This window comes from Lutjanus erythropterus, chromosome 5, assembly GCF_056507025.1.
Source record: "Lutjanus erythropterus isolate fLutEry1 chromosome 5, fLutEry1.hap2, whole genome shotgun sequence".
NCBI lineage: Eukaryota > Metazoa > Chordata > Actinopteri > Lutjaniformes > Lutjanidae > Lutjanus > Lutjanus erythropterus.
In genome coordinates, this window is record NC_139321.1 from 7092512 (window position 1) to 7111420 (window position 18909).

Genomic DNA, 18909 nt, shown 5'->3' on the forward strand with positions numbered 1-18909 from the left:
TATCTCAATGAAATTAACAAACTCGCATAAACTAAATGTAATTTGAAAGTCAAGGGCAGTGGCTTCACTTTTGCTGCTTGAAGCTCTTTTGAATGAGACTAATGACACAGCACACCGCAATAACACACACCATTAACAAATTTCAATCATCTGTTTAATGTTGTAGATAAAGAATCTTGATGTGTAAATCAAATCAAAATGGGAATAATGAAAAATTTCATTTTCTCAAAGGATTTTCTTTTTTTAACATTTGCATATGCTAGTGTTTCAGTAACAATCCCATTTTAGAGAAGATCAAAACAATTTGAAGTAGAAAACAAAATGCATAAAACCTCTACTGATATATTTTACGAAAAAAAAAAAAAAACAGCAAACAGATTTTGGTCATTTTAATGCGTCAGACTGATGCAAGGCTACTATGTGTTAGTGTGCTCAGCCTCTTGAGCCCTTGGGAGAGAAGGAAAGCACAACTTCTGATCCTCTTGGGGCTGCAGAATCCACTGCTTTCTCCTCCGGACTGTGAATTATTTATCTAATCGTTGACGAACCAAAAATGTCAGGCAGTCAAGGTTTACTTATCAATCACTCATCACAAGGGTCAAGAGGCAACCGTCGGCAGGCACTTGAACCACTGAAGAGCAATGTTGGGTACATCTAACAGGTCAGTTAGCTGGGTACAGCTGGGTGGGACTGTTCATGATGCACGATCACAAAACACATCCAACCACCACAACGTGCTGGGTGTGGACTAACTGCATCCCAACTGATTAAAGTGCTTCCTCTCGTACAATCTTCCTGATAAGTTGCAGAACATGCAGACATGGACAGATGACGGTTATGAGAGCAACACTGTTTCCAAGATGGCTGTTTTTTTTTTTTAATGTGACATTAATAAAGATGGAGGGTGAGAAGGCAGCATTTACCGAGATGCACTGGTGAACATTTAACAGACAACAGACAGATGCATTATGCAATCGTAATAACAGTCTGCACCAACACTTTGTTGAAAATGCTGAGCTTAATATATTTGCACCGATCAGCCACTACATTAAAACCTCCTGCCTGATATTCAGAGTTCCTACACCTTCTCCAAAGTCAAACTGAGGAACATTTCAAGCATTTTAAAGGTGCATTTTGAAAATTTCCCAGCACCTTTCAGCTGTAGTACATTACACATTTATATACAGATACTCAGATCAGATGATACTGAGCCAAAATTATGTTTTGAGACAGCATTCTACAGAATGGTGACAAATTATGTTTCAAAATTTGTCACCTGCCAGTAAGTAGACCTGGCATCATCCTATACAATTTATTTATTTATCTAAAAAGCAAACTATTCAGTGAGTGATTTATCATCAAAGTAATGCCAAAATCCAAGCACTTCTCAAACCTTGAAAACACCTGCATTCTGGATGTCCAGTACCAGTAAGAACTCTGAATATTGTTATATTGTGTTGTATACCTCTGATTTGTCACGAATGGCTTCCACAAGGCCACAAGACCTCTGAATTTGTGTGGTGCCAAGATGTTTGCAGCAGGTTTTTTAGGTTTGTGGGGCTCCATGGATCAGATCCTGCACATCATCTTATCAACACTAGACCACCTTCTTTCATTGCACAATGGTCCAGTTGTGACAGTCATGAGCCCACTGTAGGCACACACTGTTGCACTGTGTGTTCTGTAGCTCTTCTGTGGGATTTGACCAGATGGGTTAGACTTTGCTCCCCATACACATCACTGAGTCTTGGGCACCCATGACCTTGTCGTTGGTTCACTGGTTGTCATTCCTTGGACCACTTGAATTAGGTACTAACCCCTGTATATCGGGACGACCCCACAAGACCTGCAGTTTTGGAGTAGTTGCTCAGATCCTCTATTTTTCCTTCTTCCAACACACTGACTTCAGGAATGGGCTGCTCACTTGCTGCCTGACACATCCCGATCCCAATCAATGTCATTAACTTCACCGGTGAGTGGTTTTAATGTTGTGGCTGATCTGTGCATACCTCGGGTGTTTCTTGGGCTCTGAAGTTATCAACTACCTGAATAGAGTGGAAATAAAACTGTGCATGGGACAAACAAAACAGAGCGAGTGAAATAATGATACCATTGCATCTGGTATCTGTACAGACAGTACGCTTGGCTTGAGGCATAAGTACAAACATGTTTGTACGTAGTACAGAAGCTCTGTTCTGGTTATCTGTCCCCAACACTGCACAGTCACATCGTCTCCTTCAAAGAGGTTAACTGAAGAGAAAAGGCAAAGGTCTTTTTTTTCAGGCACTCTGTGCTGTAATAAGGAACCCACAACCTCTGTGTGAGGCTTCTTCTACCTACTGATTATCTCATTTGGATGCAAACTGATTATAATCTTCTTCATAAGTAAAATATATAGATATATATACCAATAAGAAAGGCCACAAATGATCATCTGTTGAAGGAAAAACTCCTCAAATTAATCTTCACTCAAAACACTCATTCATTACTTGAACTGCAGCACTGACAGGCCACAATTGGAGTGCGTGGACAATTATGTACAAAGAGAAGGTGTCAATGTGCTTCGTTATAGGTCTTAATTCATATCAGATTTGGTCTGTATGATACGACTCTTCACACTGTCACTTCGTCTCATATAGAAGGAACTTCATAACTTATTTGTAAGGGCTCCAGATTTCTATTTACAGGTCAAAGGAAGAGCGAGGACAAAAAAAGAGGTAACTTGACATTCTTAAATGTACATTAGAAAGTTAAAAATGGCTGATCATGTTATTCAAACTCTTCATTCAGTAAAGTTACTGAGAATGCATCTCAAAAAAAAAAAAATTATGCAGCTACTGATATATTTTTTTGCTATTCTGGTGATTTCACTTGATTGAGGTTATAAAGCAAATCCCCCTGACGTTCTCTTGGTGGCACACTCTTCTCTCCTCTCACTGACTTTTAAGTAACAGACAACGCACACTGTTGTTCTGTCAGTGTGTGTCTGACCATCACCCCAGACCAGACAGATCATTGGTTCAAACGCAACACAAACACACATTCATTGAGATCCAGAATCACTACACAGCATTATTTCTTAAAAAAAAAAAAATTAAGGAGATTGTTGGGTGTTGGTATTGTGATAGTTGACATTATTCAAGTACTCTTTGTTTGCAGCTCATTACAATCCTTCACCAATGGACGGAGAGAGGGAGACAGAGAGTGACCTACACCACTCCACCAGACAGCCTTTGCTCTCCAGCTCCATCACTTTCCGAAGTTGCCGAAGTCAGCGAAGGCATCCTGTTTGGGCTGTTGGACCATTGCAGGGTTCATCCCCATTCCCATAGCACCGGGCATCCCCATGTTCATGCCCATCCCCATCATGCCTGGGTTGGGGGCCATCCCCATTCCCATGCCCATGCCCATTCCCATTCCCATGCTAGCACCAGGGTGCATCATGGGATTTACAGGCGGTCTGACTGTTGTAGGTCCAAGGCTCATCGTGGAAAATCCCTGGGAGAGCATGTTGGCAGGTACCTGGTTGCCTGGAAATGACAGAACAAACTCGCTGAATAAAAAGTGCCAAATTTTTAATCACATTTGATTGAAGGAGAGCCTGGCTCAAGCATCACTGCTCTCATGCCAGCTCTGCCATTCCTCTCACCTTGTTGGAGGGTGTTGAGGGTGGGCTGGCTTGGCTTGGGTGGCTGCATGCCCGGGCCCAGGAAGTCCAGGCTGATGTTAACTGAATGGTCAGACCAGGTGGAAGGGAGGGACGCTTTGGCTCCGGCGCCTTGAGAGGCCATCCCCTGCTGCACAGGCTGGAGGGGCATGACAGACTGCGGTTGTAGAGGACCCCCCATGTTCTGGAGGGGCTGGCAAAGATAAAGACAGATAAAATGTCAGGGTTCCCACTCTTTTTTGAGAGATCCAGGACAGACAGGGGTCATAGGCCCACTTTATGTCACTACTTTAACTACAATCTCCTGTTACTGTTGTTTCTTTATGTCTTGCTTTGTCTTAATGCTCTGTTGTAATATTGTGATATTAATCTTTTATAGTATTCTGTCATTGTATTTTATTTTGTTTCCATTGGAAAGCCTCGTTGTGCTCTAGACTTGCCAAGTGCAGTCAATAAAATTTACCATTAATTAATTTTTAAAGGACCAGTATATCTAGCAATGAGCTTGCAGATTGCAAACACCTCGACTCATTCTGCCCTTCAAAGTGTGTAAGAGAACCTATGTTGCCTACATGAGAGGCTGTAGCTAGAGCTAATGTTTGGTTTGTCTGTTCTGGGCTACTGTAGAAATGTGGTGGTGGAACACGGTGGCCTACATGGAGGAGGACCCACAAACTGCTCAGTCTAAGGTAAGAGAAACAAAACGATTCTTATTTTATACACTAATGAAACCATACGTATGAACACTATATTCAATTTCTGCCACACTCTGCCAATAAAGCTGAAAATCTTTCACATGCTCTTATGAATTCTATACCATTACTTCCTGAACACATAAATACTCTCGTCCATAAACCATTTGAATGTTAATATCATCCACAGCATTAATCAGCCCTTTCTGATGGCAATGTTCTCTAGTAGTTCATAGGCTTGTGAAGTTGTCAGATCAGAAAGTCACTAAAAAGATACTTGACTAAGAGCTAACAAGATAAAATTGCCATTTATTTCCCAGAAAAGGTACTCTAATATTCAGGAGAATAGGAGCAAAATGTTCTCATATATAAAGAAAAATGGTCTTTTGATATAAGGTTTAAAAAAAAACTACAAACTTACTGTCTAATAAAGAATTGTTATGATGTAGAACCTTATGTGAAGTTTGATTTAAACAAAAGATCTCTATGTGCACAGACACATTCAGGATCATTACCATTAGCCCTACAGACTAGCAGGTTTAATGCCACTCCAAAGAATGATAGACTTTGTGTGTTGTGTGAGTTATGTGAAATTGAGAATGAGATTCATATTTTGTTTTGCTGTCCTGCTTACAAGGACATGAGGGTTGCAATTTATTATAATGTCCTCCATTTATGTTTATTTGTTTTGGCTAGATGAGCACAGTACAGATGATATTATTTGTCAAGCGAGGGAGAGAAGGCAAAATATTTTGGTTACGACTGAACGGCAAAATATACAGTTATTTTGTACTGAGTTTGTTTGAACGCTGCAACTTTATTTGTGGTGTCTTGTAAAGCCATGAGGGCTGGGGTGTGTTCATGACACCAAAATAAAAGAAATCAATTAGCCAAAGTTCAGTCTCAGCTAAAGGAAAAAAGGAAATGTTGACATAATGTTCCAGGACAACACAAGATTTTCTAGGACATTTTCATTTTCATTTTCCATGGCTGGAAAATTGGTCAACTGCTTTGCAGGATGCGTGGGAACCTTGAATGTTAGAGAATGAGCTAACCATGATAAAATCAGAGAAATACACAGTGATAAGATTCATAACTCCAACACTAAAATACATGATGAAAAGATATAGTTTCTTCTCATAAGTCAAAGCCTTAAACCTTCAGCCTGACCCACTTAACCTCAATACTGTCAGAGGAATCTGCTACTGTCTCTTTCTGAACTGATTAAAACATAGCGTCTAAAGTAACTAGAGTAAAAGGGAGTGGTGGGTGTCTTCAGTGAAACAAAGACTGAGGTTTTTTTTTAAGTAGGTCAACAACCTTTTAACATGGAAATACAGTCGACATCCACAAGCCTTTGTTGGGTTTTTAATGTTTTTGTAACTCAAAACTGATTCTTCTCATTCTGTTCGTCAGTAACAGGAGGAGTGGGTGGTTAGTGGGCGGTCTCTGGGGGAGATGAGCATCTGGTGAGGCTGCATGTTAACCCCCCTGCCATCATGCTTGTCCTCCATCTTTCAATCACATGAGGTACGTCTTTATCACACAGGCAGAGTGACTGATGTGGGCAATGAGCGGTGTAAACTGGGAGTAAGTGAGTACATGTGTGAAATCTTAATTTTTGTACTCTGGACTCTTCTTAAAATACAAAATCTCTTTCATTGTTTGACATTTATTCATTTTTCACTTCATGCATGAAATGATTAAAAGGTTCCTAATGTTTTTACAGCTTGTAACCATAACACTTTTTTATTTAATACATTATATTATTATATAATATTATATATTGGCTTGTCATGGCTCTTTGAGTCACTGTTTTCCTGGTTGAAAATAGCAAAAAAAAGCCATTCAGAACAAACCCAGTGCCCTGGAAGCAGATGATTTCACACAGACATGTTTCTATTTTCACACTCTGAAATAAAGCATAAACCGAGCAATATGTCATTTTCTAAATTTCGCAGTGGCTGACTGAAATTAATAGAACAGATTTCCACACAAGCTACAACATCTTTGCTGTAAGCTTCTCGCCACATGAGACCCAGGTGACTCATTTCAGCTTCAACATCTCTTTGTATGAATGCACAAGTTTAAGCAGGATTTCCAAAACACAGCAGTCAACTGCTAAACTATGATGACATATTTCAAGTACTTTTCTGTATTTTCCAAATACTGTCAAATAAATACGGCACCACATATACCTGGGATTTAAAGAAAATATAACCCTAAAATTTCAAGCTCTGTATCCATGAACTCTGAAATAATTAAGTGCATCGGTATTTGCCTGAGGATATTTTGCTTCCACCTGTGTCATTTTAGCCGCCGTTCATGAGTCTTGTAATGATATGTATATCAATAAATTATTAAAAAGGGATGCGTGTGTGTGCATGAGTGCAATCATGCATACCTGTGACATGGACTGGGGCAAGACTGTGGTGCTCATGCTCTGTGTGCTGCTCATGCTGAAGTTGAGGCTCTGGGAGGAGGTGAGTGACTGAGTTGGCCCCATCAAGTCAAACAGGTCTGCTGAGGCAGGACCAGAGCCTGGAGCTGCGACTGGGGCGGGGGCAGGGGCAGGACTTGCTGTCATGGCTCCAAAAAGGTCATTTCCGCTGTTGTCAACAGTCTGAGCAGATGCCGGCATCTGACCTCCGGGGAAGGCGTTCCACTCTCCAAACTCTCCGTTGCTGCTAGTGGCTGGAGCTGCTGCAACGTGAAAAAGAAGACAGTTTCATGAATGTTCGTATTTGCAATCCAAACAAACAGTGATGTTTGTGCAAATAATTGCGAGGGATTTCCAACAGAAGTCACGCAAGCAAATCTGAACCTGTCACAGCAATTAAGAGTTAACAGCTGAGTGTTCAGTGAGGCCAGTCTAGCTTTATCCAGGGCTTTCTCAGTGACCACTTGTGCCACGTTTTAAATTTTCATTGAACCGGCCCTGCTTGTTGTCTCCATCCCTCCTCTCAATCTCTCACAGCCTCCTTCACCCCCACCAACTTCTTCCTCTGTCCCTGTCTCCTTGTCATCCATAACAGGAGTTGATGTGTGTCTGTTCTTGTTATGCAGAGCAGGTAGCAGGCTCCATATGGCCAGGGCTTCCTCCCAGCATCCCTCTGAATATTCTAGCAGTATGGCTGCAACAGCACACACATGCACACACTAACAACAAAAAAAAAAAGTCTTGAAACCAACCGGTTGCCGAGGAGAGGCCGACGGAGGCAGCAGGCGAGGAGAAGTCAGCAAATCCACCAATCAGGTCTGCATTGAGAAATCGACATAAACACATCAATTTTAAAGAAGCGAGCTCCAGGTGTCATTCTACCATAGTTAGCATTCCTTCAGTGTCACGAGCGGAGGAGGGAGGGGAGGGGTGGTGGCAGTAGATAGGTGGAGAAGACCAAACATCTGTTCAGCGCTCCCGCCCTCTCCATTCACCAGGGACTGCTCCAAAAACATCTGGTGCACTTAGTTCCTATACATCAATTCCCTCCCCCTGCTGTCCCCAAAAATCTGAGGCTAGCATCAGCAGCTGGGCACTGTCACGGCACCGTCTAGTCCTGCAGTCACTGTGGAGTTTCCTGTTTGGTACCATGTTGTGTCGCTGAACAAAAAGGTTATTTCTAGATTTACTGGTGTCTAGATTGTTTGCTAAGAATATACAACATGTCAGTAAAACATTTCAGGCATATTGTTTTTTGGGGGGCAGAGCAGTAGTGTCTGTCTCTGTTGCAAAGCTGTGCTGCACATGTCTTGGACAAATTTCTACACTGAAGCCACAAAAATGCAGCCGATATCAATCTTCTCTGCTTGTTCCTGGGAAGAGAGTAAACAAGTGCATTTCACAAAATGTCAGGGTACTGCTTGATGTTCATGACATTATACCTGTGGCAACAGGTTGGCTCGGTGTTGTGTCCACCATTAGTAGGTCAGCTAAGCCGGTAGTGGAGGGCTGAGGGGCTGCTGGCTGGGGCTAAAATAAGAATGAACAAAAAGATCAGGGAACTGTTCATACATTTCTATACACGTTAGGGCTGCACAATTAATCAAATATTAATCTTGATCACAAATTTGTCATCCTATTAGGGGTGTCATGACCCTTCAAATCTACAATGTGATATGATTTTCAATTCTAAGGCCACAATTTGATTGATTTTTCAATTTTCTGCATGTTGTGATTGCAGTATAACCTAGGAGAAAAATATACAACAGAGCAGATGGGCAAGATGAAAATCAAACACTGGGAGCAGAGGGTGGAGAGTTAGTCCCTCTAAAAGGATCATCAGCCGTTACTTGGAAGTATTTTGGATTTAGGGCAAGTGTGGTTAAACCACAACAAATCATACGTAAAGACTGCATTAGATTTCATGTCTGTGCCACAGAGAAACACAACTAACAAACTGCTGAACCACCTGAAAAATGACACAACTTACAGTACGATGAATCAACAAAGGCCAAGAAGAATAATGCCACTAACATTACCTCACATGAATGCAGTGCAACATGAAAATGAAAGCAGTGCTCTGTCGATTTAGTCTTGGATAAAAAGTTTTGTTACAATTTTAGATTTTGTTTGAGGAAATACACGGTGAATATGAACCATTCACGAACCAGTGAAAGTTCAGTAAAAACATTTTGTCCCTAAAGTCAATGAAAAATGGTGATCTCAATATTGATTAAAATTATTGTATCATTTTGGCTCTAATAGTGCAGCCCTAATACACATATCATATATGCCATATATGTCATATATGCACACATGTGGTCTTTGTACCTGTTTGGTGGCAGTGCTTGGGCTCTGGTCTCCTGTGTAATGGGCTGCAGCACCCAGGTCTACTTTCTTGGATGGTACTCCTCTCTTCCGTGTTGCTGTGGTCTCTGTTGCTTGGACTATGTGTACACTCTTGGTAGTAACAGTCTCTTCTTCATCTTTAAATTCTTTTCCTGACTGTCCATTGTGAGACGAGCGACTCCGGTCTTCCTCATTGTCACTATGGAGACAATAACAGCTTTTTAACCACACTTTTGTTCATATTTGGATCATTTTTTGGCCTTTCAATACAGTGCCAAATGTAGTAATGACTTTTAACTAACCTAAATCGATCTGGGGAGTCGTCTCGGTCCTTCTTCCTAAATCTGCTTATGGTGTCGTCGATGGTGCTGCCAATTTTGTCGCTGATCTCTCCCAGCTTCTCGCTGAACGGGAATTGTCCTTTATTCCTGTCCCAGTCATCGTCCCACTTTCCCCGACTATCGCTGGAGTCGTACCTATCCCCCGCTGGAAGAAACAAATCAAAGCAGGTTGAAAAACAGATAGGAGCAAGAAAAGGAGCACATGAATTGAATTAAAACAAAAATAAGTTTTGTTAATTATCAGGTTGCTTATATCACTCCCTAAACTGAGGACTTACAGTAACTCCTGTATCCCATACTGTCTGAGGACACTCCAATGTATTTGTCTTTATTCTTTTTTGCCTTTTTCCGTTCTTCTCTAAGCCGGTCATCATCCTGGACGAAATCCACCAGCTCCTTCACCTTCTGACGCACATTCACACCTTGGTCCTTCCCATTCTCATCTACAGACAGAGAGAGTCGAGATGCAAAAACACAAACGTTAATACAATTACTGAATTAGTAGCTTTTTCTGTTAATGTCACAATGTATTAAAAACACACCTACTGGCAATAAAAAGGAAATTAAATGTTCTTGTTTGTAACTTGCATACACGCATGGTTGGGAAGAGTGAAAGCAGCTTTCCGGCAGTGTGTGTGTGTGGTTTAAAGGTTTGTGGACTAAGCAGTGCTTAGGGCCTCTGTCCATTCAGTAGAGCTCACACTGAAGCTATTGTTAATAACCATGAAAACACTACAATACTGAGGTGTAGAGAGCGCCTCATCTAATCAAAGCTAAATTTGAAGTGAAGTGCTTTTTGTTTGGCAGGTTCGTTTTGGTGCAACTTCTCCAACATTTAAAGGCAAAAAGGAGAAAAACTCTAAAAAGGGAAAAAAGCAGAATGGTACCTTACCTACAAAGTGGTAGCTTTCTAATGATCTCAGGTCATACAGATGTTCTCTGGCACTGGTAACAACCCTCTCTGATCCATTCCTGATTAGATGGGCCAGAAGCAGCAGGGACTGTGAAACAGACACAACAGCAGTTAGAGCAAAAAGTGCTTAAGGTTTGATTCTTAACTTTAATCTAGTTGGAGTTAAATCTGACCTGTTTTTCTCTCCCATGGCCTTGAACTGGATCATTTATGGGTATGATTTTATTCATCAGAACTTTTCCCTCGTAATTCAGAGCACAACAATATGAGGCATCTAAAAGTTTCCATTCAAGGCCAACTGTTGTTGTTGTTTTGGGAATTATTAAAAAAATATATAATTTCAATTAAAACACCCGTTCACCTAAAGTTCCCTCTTTGATTAAAGTTTGTTGTTGATACCTGATTCCTGTGTGGAAGTAATGAGGATAAATTTTGAAGTTAACATTAACAGATGGCTCATTTTAAAAGAGTAGCAGATTAAGTCGGGTTAAAACTTAAGCCATGTCAGTTGGTACTGGTCCAAAATTTCAGGTCAAATTAAGACTGTACAAAGTGCTTAGGTATAAGTTGTGTTTGTGGGATGTTGCAACAGTACTGTGACAGACCTTGTAGACTCGCCTCCAGTTCTTCTTGTTATCCCTCAGCATGCGAGCCCACAGCATGTTCATCACCTCTGGAAACTGCTCATACATGAAGGTGGCTCTGAATACAGACGCATACACAAAACAAAGAGAAAGAGGAAGAAATTTGTTTTAGCAACAAATTTTTTACTTGAAAAGCATGACAACCAACAACTGGACTGGTTAGTCCTTTCACAGCTGCTGACCAAAGACTCCCAGGAACTAAACTCTTGTGGTATTTCAGGAACTACAGGTTCATTTAGCACACTGTGTTTGTGTCCACTGCATGCCAAGAACTACAAGGATTAGGTAAATCAGACCAACACAATATCTAAAAGTGACATTTGTCTGCATATTTAGAGGAGGTTCAGGTCATTGTCTTGTTTATTGTAATGTCTGAATTAATGCAGGATAAGACACAGTCAGAGGTGGAAAGGGAGTCTGAAACACCTAAAAGGTCACCACTGGGTTGCACCAGCTATGTGAGAGGTCTCTCCTAAGTTGGGGTGTAAATTCAACACTTGAGGCTTAGTAACTACACTAACACGTCGTTGAAGCACAACATAGTACGCTTGATCAATACTGAAATATATTAATAAATGAGATCTCCACTGGATTACTGTGTTGTAAAATAATATCATGCAATGAATAAATTAAGAAATGATGCTGAGTGGCAGAAAAACTGCTGATTTACCATCAGTGAGTATAATTCTGTGACATTTTATGATTTACACCTATCTGTCATCTATTACATCTGTAACAATTCAGATGTTTCTTAGAGTTATGTTGTAACTGCTGCAACCACTTTGATTTTAGTAATGCGGAAATCACAACTTGGTACTAGGCTAAGTGTGAAGGACTGGCTGAAGGACTATTCACAGTAGCAATGATCTCCTCACTGTTTTGTCTGGTTCCTTTTCTGCTTTAGTGTGTAACCACAATGAAATCACTACAGTGTTAAATTCCCACCTTGGTTTCGTTTCTTGTACTCAGTTACTTCAGTCTCTAATCAGCTACATAATTATCATTTAAATATCAATAACAACGGAATCATTTAAAAATTCCCATCTCTTCCCTAATACTGATACTACAACCAGTGACTTCAGCAATTTGAATAAACGTTGTTCACATGTTGTAGCAGTTGTGCAGCTTGTGTTTAGTACCACCAACTGTGGTACAGTGGTTTCTGGCTGACAGATAAATACTCCCTTGGAAACAGGGACTTTTCTGGGCAGGGCCCAAGAACCAAAACTTAAAATAGGCTCCTATGGTCCAAACGGAGGAAAATTTCCTGAGCTCCAAAAAATTTTCCTGCAGTTGAAACAGGCTTTAAGATAATCTTTCTGCATTTTGTTTGCTTTTATTTACAAATAACCTTGGTGCTTTTCAGCAGGACATGTCGTGCAGCACTGTGTGTTGTTCTTACCTGGAGATTTCACTCATCAGCTGTCCTGATGGTCCCCAGGGGTCATCATTGGTGGCCTCTCTGACTTTAGACTCCACCTCTGAATAGTTCATCACCACGTTGGTTCTATATAGTAGGGATGAGGATAAAAAAACAAAATCAAACATCATTTCATTAATCATGACAATGTGGAGAATTCTACAAAGTATTTAGCCTTTTAGTTCAAAATATGTGGCCTCCACTAAGACCAACAACATGGAGGACAATAGATAAAAGGTACTCTTATTACAGCCACGCCCATACACTTGTCCTTTTAGAGTCTAAAAGGACCATGGGACAATAGGGAGTGCTTGTGTGTGTGCTCTGAATCTAACCACTAAAACCAAAAACAAGGGACTAAACAAGCAAATGCAAATCTCTCTTCACAATAAACACATAAATGAGGCCTAAAATGGCACTGAATGATACAGGGTTGTGTTTACAGTAAGTGAGCTCTTGCTTCTTGACATTCTGTGAAACTAACTTGAAAAGAAAAAAGGGAACTCAAATGTAAAGAAACTGATATTATAAATAGTGGCGTATGTGAGTATGTTCAGGATCAGGAAATAGCCTATACCCTATCAATAACTATACATATTTATCTGACAGGTGCAAAAAAAAAGACCTCAAACTCATGCATCTATGCTACTGAAAACTTGCAACAAGAAGTAGTCAGAAGAGAGCAGAAATGTGGCTTAATTTCACAAAGAAAGATGATGACAGCACTAGCTGTAATATCTGTAAAATTATAATGTCAAGTAAGTGTGAAGACATCTTTTTACACATCATGGGCTTCAGTTACAGAAATGCCATGTACTTGTTACTCTATGCATGAGTGCCACTGCTTCCCAACTGAGCAGCATGTTCGTTACCGTGGGTAAAACTTCCCCTGTTACAATAACATCAGTACCATGCACACAGAGTTAGCACATTTTCTCTCTGACTAAATAAAATCTGAAGAAAAAGAAATGCTGTACAAACATTCTCTAATTTCATCCATTTCAAATAATGACAGACTGACTGTTGCTACAACTAGCTTTCAAGCCTCGGTCAACCAGGAATCAATAAGGAATCAGACCAGTAAGCAGAATCAATGATGATATTAACATCAATAAAATCTTATCAGTCCCAGCCCCCATCAGCAAGGTGTTAAAAGGAACACATGATTTTCCAAGCAGAGATTGTAGAAGCAGTAATGAATGTGGGACCATTTCTGGTAAATTATTGTCTGTTCACATCAGCTGTTTTGGTTTTGCTTGGCTAGGACTGCTCTGAAGAGGATTCTGACACTAAATTGTACTGTTCCTGAGAAAAGAATAAATACATTATGTGATATCTATTCAGCAGTGACTGGATAAACTGGTTATGTGGCTGCAAAGCCTGCTGCATAATCCAATGGATTCCCCTAGTTTATGTGTAGCATATAGCCAAGCCATTTCCAGTCAGTGGCCTACGTGCTTTTTGATTCTTTGTCTATTAGCTTGAATAAAACCAGTTTCTCACAGGACCACAGAAGCACACTCTATAACCAAAACACTCATCTTATTCCAGATAATTAATTGAGCCCTGTCACGGCTTTAGCCAAAACATGGTGAGCCAAAACATTTGAACCCTACACCTCCTCATCCCTCCCTCACTACTGCCACATCAGCAATAAAATGTACACAGTCTGAAAGAGCAGCATTGATTTGATGGGTGGAGAGATACACCCTCTCTGTGGTTCTGGAGAAAAGCTGTATTACTACTGCAAGCTGCAGGGTAAGGTTACCACTCTGACAACACAAGCTACTCTCTTTTGTAGAATTTGATCTATGCCAACAAAATTATTTGAAATTGACCACGCCAGGTGCTTTTCCACATCTGATTAAAATAAGACTTCAAGTTAGACCATAATTTACAACAACCTTAAGTGCTGAGAGATTCTAGACACGCATCAAGCCTTATCCTGTATCAAACTAAATTCTAATGGCAAGTCTTCATGTTAGGGTTCCTATACCTTTTCCAAAGTCAAATTCAAGAACTTTTTAAGCATTTTCAAGCTTTTCTAGCCCCTTACAGCTGTGGTAAATTACATACATACATGGAGTATACTCAAAATTATTATTTCATGTGATCACATTAAATCAGATGCTATTGTGCTAAAACTACCAAAAATATGTTTTGTGATAGCATTCTACAGAAGGGTGACAAATTAAAGGAAAACACAGCAAAGTTTCACGTTTCAAAATGTGTCAGCTGTCTGTAAGTAGACTTGGTGTCCCCTGTATGTTGTCCCTGGGTGAGACAATATACATCTCATTTTATATGTTTATCTAAAAGGCTAACTATTCAGTCAGGTAGCAATTCATTACAAAAGTAATACAATTACAGTTTCAAGCACTACAAGCACTTTCAAGCACTTTTCAAACTTTGAAAACACTAAATTAAAATGCAAGTATTTTCGAGGATTTCCAGCTCCCTTACTAACCCTGTAATCTGCATTAAGGAAAAGTGGCCGTCATGTTTTAGTTCAGGTTTCATTTAGTTCTGAGAGGTTTCTCTGATCACTGGTTACAAACCACATGCATCCTGGGTTCTCTTTAGCTATGCTACTGGTACTGCACAAAGCATCATGTTTGCATGAATGGCAGGCAAAACACATGAGGATATGATGGAGTGATGCAATATTTTATCTCTTCACTGTGGCAGGCCATGTCCTAGATATCAGCAAGATAAAGCGGAAGTTGTGATACTTTCTCACAGTGACACACTATCACACACATTTCCGTTAGACTGAGTGGATTGACAGAGCGCTGTATCTGCCAGAAAATTTGCCTAACAGTTACTCATGACCCCCACTGTATTATATTCTTCATATAATACATGTTGCTTTTACTCATTGCAATACCTATTTGAAACAGGACAAAACATTTACTTTCATCTCCTACCTCAACACAAACCTCACCTTTAACAAACAACAGGAAATGTTGCACTTCGCCACACTGTTAGTGTGAAATACTTGGAACTTTTCTACACATTATGATAAGCATTTCTAAGTGACACAAAACACAAGTTCTTTCATCACCCTTGATATTAAAGCCAGGAAGAAAATTGAAAAGGAAACTCCCTTCCCCTTAAATCTTTGAAACTTGCATCTTTGCTTCTTGCTCTCGCTTGGTCTGCCCCACCCGCCCTCCTTTCCATGAAAGTAACCCATGTTCTTGGGGGGGGTGTCACACTCCAGGGAAACAAGTGCATTCAACAAGAATGCATTCTTGGATGGACTTAAGAACACGCTTTTGTCTGGGTGTGCAAAATCAGCCACTGAACCTCCGAAGGGAGGAAAAGTTGTGCAATAGATTGCCACAGCCCTACAGTGCAGCACAGAATGGTCATGTTAAGTCACCAGCTAAAAGTAAACTAGTCCAGAACAAAAGACGCACAATCCCCAAAGGTGTTGCCCAAGTTCAGTGCTGGCTGGTATATTATTTCAGGTACTAAATTACTGCTGCTGGCCATGCAGGCTTAGAATGACGCTGCAATCAAACTATACAAAGGCTCATTATGAGTGGACAGTGTACATACTGTATGTTACATGTTTATAGCTGCTTTATTTATGTTTTACCCATGAATGGTCTGACTATACCCATCTTTAGTCAAATCAAAACCAGATGGGAACAATAAATTATGTCTACTTTAACTTAAATTGCCACATTTTCGCACCACTCAAACCACCAAATCACTTCATATATGTCGCAAAATAAGCTTGACACTGACAACAATTCTTACTCCGACAGTATATATTTTCACTCATAACACACTGACCTAAAAACACTAACAACAGGGAGCATTAAGTAAAACTTTCATCTCTGAGATTAGAATTATTTTTCACATAAATCACTATTTCATTACAGAATAAGAATGGTGCCTTATCACTTAAATGGCTGTACTAAATACAAGAATTTACTTCAATATCGTGTATTTTTCTTTATCTTTGCATGTATTAATTTACAAAAATACAAAGTTGCAACAACAAAGGCAAATTCCTGAAATTCCCAGGCTGCAATAATAATTACCAAACAAACAAAACATCAACAACATGTATAGAATAATCATACTGCACGGCACTATGTACCATACGCTTTTGTCTGTTAGGTATCTAAAACAGTATTGGAATGTTTATTATTTAATTTAATTGTAAATATTCTGCTAAAATTTTCTATACGTTTCAATAAGTTTACTGCAGAAATGAATGTGTTTTACACACATTTTTAAAACTGTACATTAGTTCTTGAAAAACGTGCTATAAGTGTAAAGTGTTGTGCAGGTGGTGAAGTATGAATGAGAAAAGACTTCATGGATTTTTGGGAAAATGTGGTCATTCAAAGCATTAATGTGAAAGCATTGAAAAATGATTTACATTTTGATCCACGTAGATTTCTTTTTGCTAATCGTGTTGAAAGGTGTGACAATGTGAGCTCAGTTTTGACCAATCCATTTTAGCAATCAAAAATAAACTGTAAGCTTGCAGCTGGACATCCACCAACAAGTTGCAAAATACTTGCTGGATCAGTGGTTACTGATTAATAAGTTCCCTGTTGTTTGTCTCGTTGATCTTTGATGTTACACTGTATATCACAATAAAACGACCAGGTAGTAGCACATGTAGTGATGTGACACACAAAGTTGATAAGACTACTACATATTGTAAAGCGGATCGACGCGTTTATAGCTGAGGCGGCAGACATTTAAAGAAGTCGCCGCAGAAAAGCTTTTATATCTCATTTAATTAGACATTTTGTAATCCTTTTGTCACAGTGTAGGTTGTCTGACAAACTAGATCCACTTGCTGTGCGGTCTCGGGGTGGAAGATAAACAATAATAATTTGGCTGTGAAGTAATCCAGACATGTGGTGTAACTTTAACAACCGACTTCACAGTAGAGCTACTGTAAGGTGAAGTGTAAGTTAGCTACAAGTGTCATAACAATCACACCGGAGAGAAACGCTTTCCTACACTCAGAGAAGTTTTAAAAATGTCTTCAGACAGCTGTGACCGAGCAACGATGTGAGGAAATGTACGTTAACGGCAAACATGTAAACATTCCCCGCCGATTAATCAACCCAAGAGCTGTCAAACTAGCTTAGCTGGCTAGCCCAGGCAGCTAGCTACCTAGCCAGCTGGCTAGATAATTAGCTAGCTTGTTAGCTAAGTGTGTTAGCTTGGGCTGTCGGAGAAAAGGCACAAACAACAAGCACCGTGACCTCATAACAGTACAAATATGGTCTAAGACTAACCGAAACACCACACAAAATAACTGTGACAAAGAAAGGGTAGTCATACTTAAGACAAACAGTGACATTATTTGGCAAAGTCAGCTAACTAACTCGCTGGTAGCATACGGGCTAGCTAACTTGTTAGAGTGACGTGACGTCAAAGTTTTGGGTACGTGTCTCTTTCAAACAGGTAAACTACAACCACAAATAACACCGAATAGACGTAACATTGTTGGGAGACACTTACGCTTTGTCAACCAACTCCCGAACCTTCCACATGTTCAGCATCTTGGCTCCGTGAAAAGGGGCTTTATGCCTCGGCAAACCCTTTACTCCCAGACGAACACCGAAACCAAACCTTGAACTCTGGAAAGTAAACTCTTCTTCACCTCTCTTTCAAGACAGGAGGCGCAAACGCACCACCAGGCAGACAGGAAAGGTTACTACGGGAAATGCCGCTCTAACGTCATCAAAGTTGCGTAAAGCAGCATTGGAGTTGTAGTTTCTAATTAGTATCCAGGCACCACGGTTCATACTGTAAATACATTAACCTTTATGAACAGAAAAAGGAGCAACCGTCAATTTTGGAAATAGTTCTAATCAGTTATGGGGAGTTATGGGGAGATACAAACCAAAAATAAATACAGATACCTGAGAATTTAATGACTGAGATGAAACTGTGAGGACCCTCACCTGCACCAGACAAAATATAAGTTTTAATGGTTAAAAAGTGAAACATCCTGACAGCCCATTACAAAATAACCCACAACCCACCATTTTCCTTCTCACTACCCATTCCGGTACCTGAACTCTGTTTATCCCCCTGATAGTGAGCACTGATCCAATACCTGTGCGTTAAAATAAATATATATTAGTATTTGTAAAACTTTTTTATCAGCTGTACGATTAACCCTGCATGTGATATGATTGCTATGGCCTGGCTCAGGTTAAACCTTTTGTCAAACATAAACAAATACAGAGAATTAATGTCATAGAACATGACCCCACCATCCTGGAAAAAAATATGGTATACTGCTGGGATGTAGCAGGTCTCGTTTCGGCGGTTAATAAATCATGTGGTATTGGATCGGTGCATAGATGTGAGTACTCGCCGATACCGATACCAGCAGTATCAAGAATCAGAACAACCCGATTAAAAATAATCTGTTCACTTGCTGTAAAAAGTAA

General features: G+C 40.0%; 1 protein-coding gene across 2 annotated transcripts; it reads right to left on the minus strand.

Moving 5' to 3' along the window:
- Positions 1 to 1924: 1924 nt before the first annotated feature.
- On the minus strand, positions 1925 to 18151 carry clint1a (clathrin interactor 1a). 2 transcript variants are annotated; one of them, XM_084718646.1, is made up of 12 exons: positions 17969 to 18151; positions 12449 to 12553; positions 11008 to 11104; positions 10382 to 10490; positions 9768 to 9932; positions 9451 to 9634; positions 9131 to 9347; positions 8242 to 8329; positions 7552 to 7617; positions 6764 to 7059; positions 3650 to 3860; positions 1925 to 3530 (listed from the first exon to the last, which is right to left on the minus strand). In XM_084718646.1, exons 1-12 carry the CDS (start codon positions 18007 to 18009, stop codon positions 3250 to 3252), a joined length of 1860 nt encoding a protein of 619 aa, XP_084574772.1. In that variant the 5' UTR covers positions 18010 to 18151; the 3' UTR covers positions 1925 to 3249. The 2 variants fall into 2 exon arrangements, with proteins under 2 accessions (XP_084574772.1, XP_084574771.1); XM_084718645.1 differs by having other exon boundaries at positions 6764 to 7062; positions 17969 to 18150.
- Between the last annotated feature and the right edge of the window lie 758 nt (positions 18152 to 18909).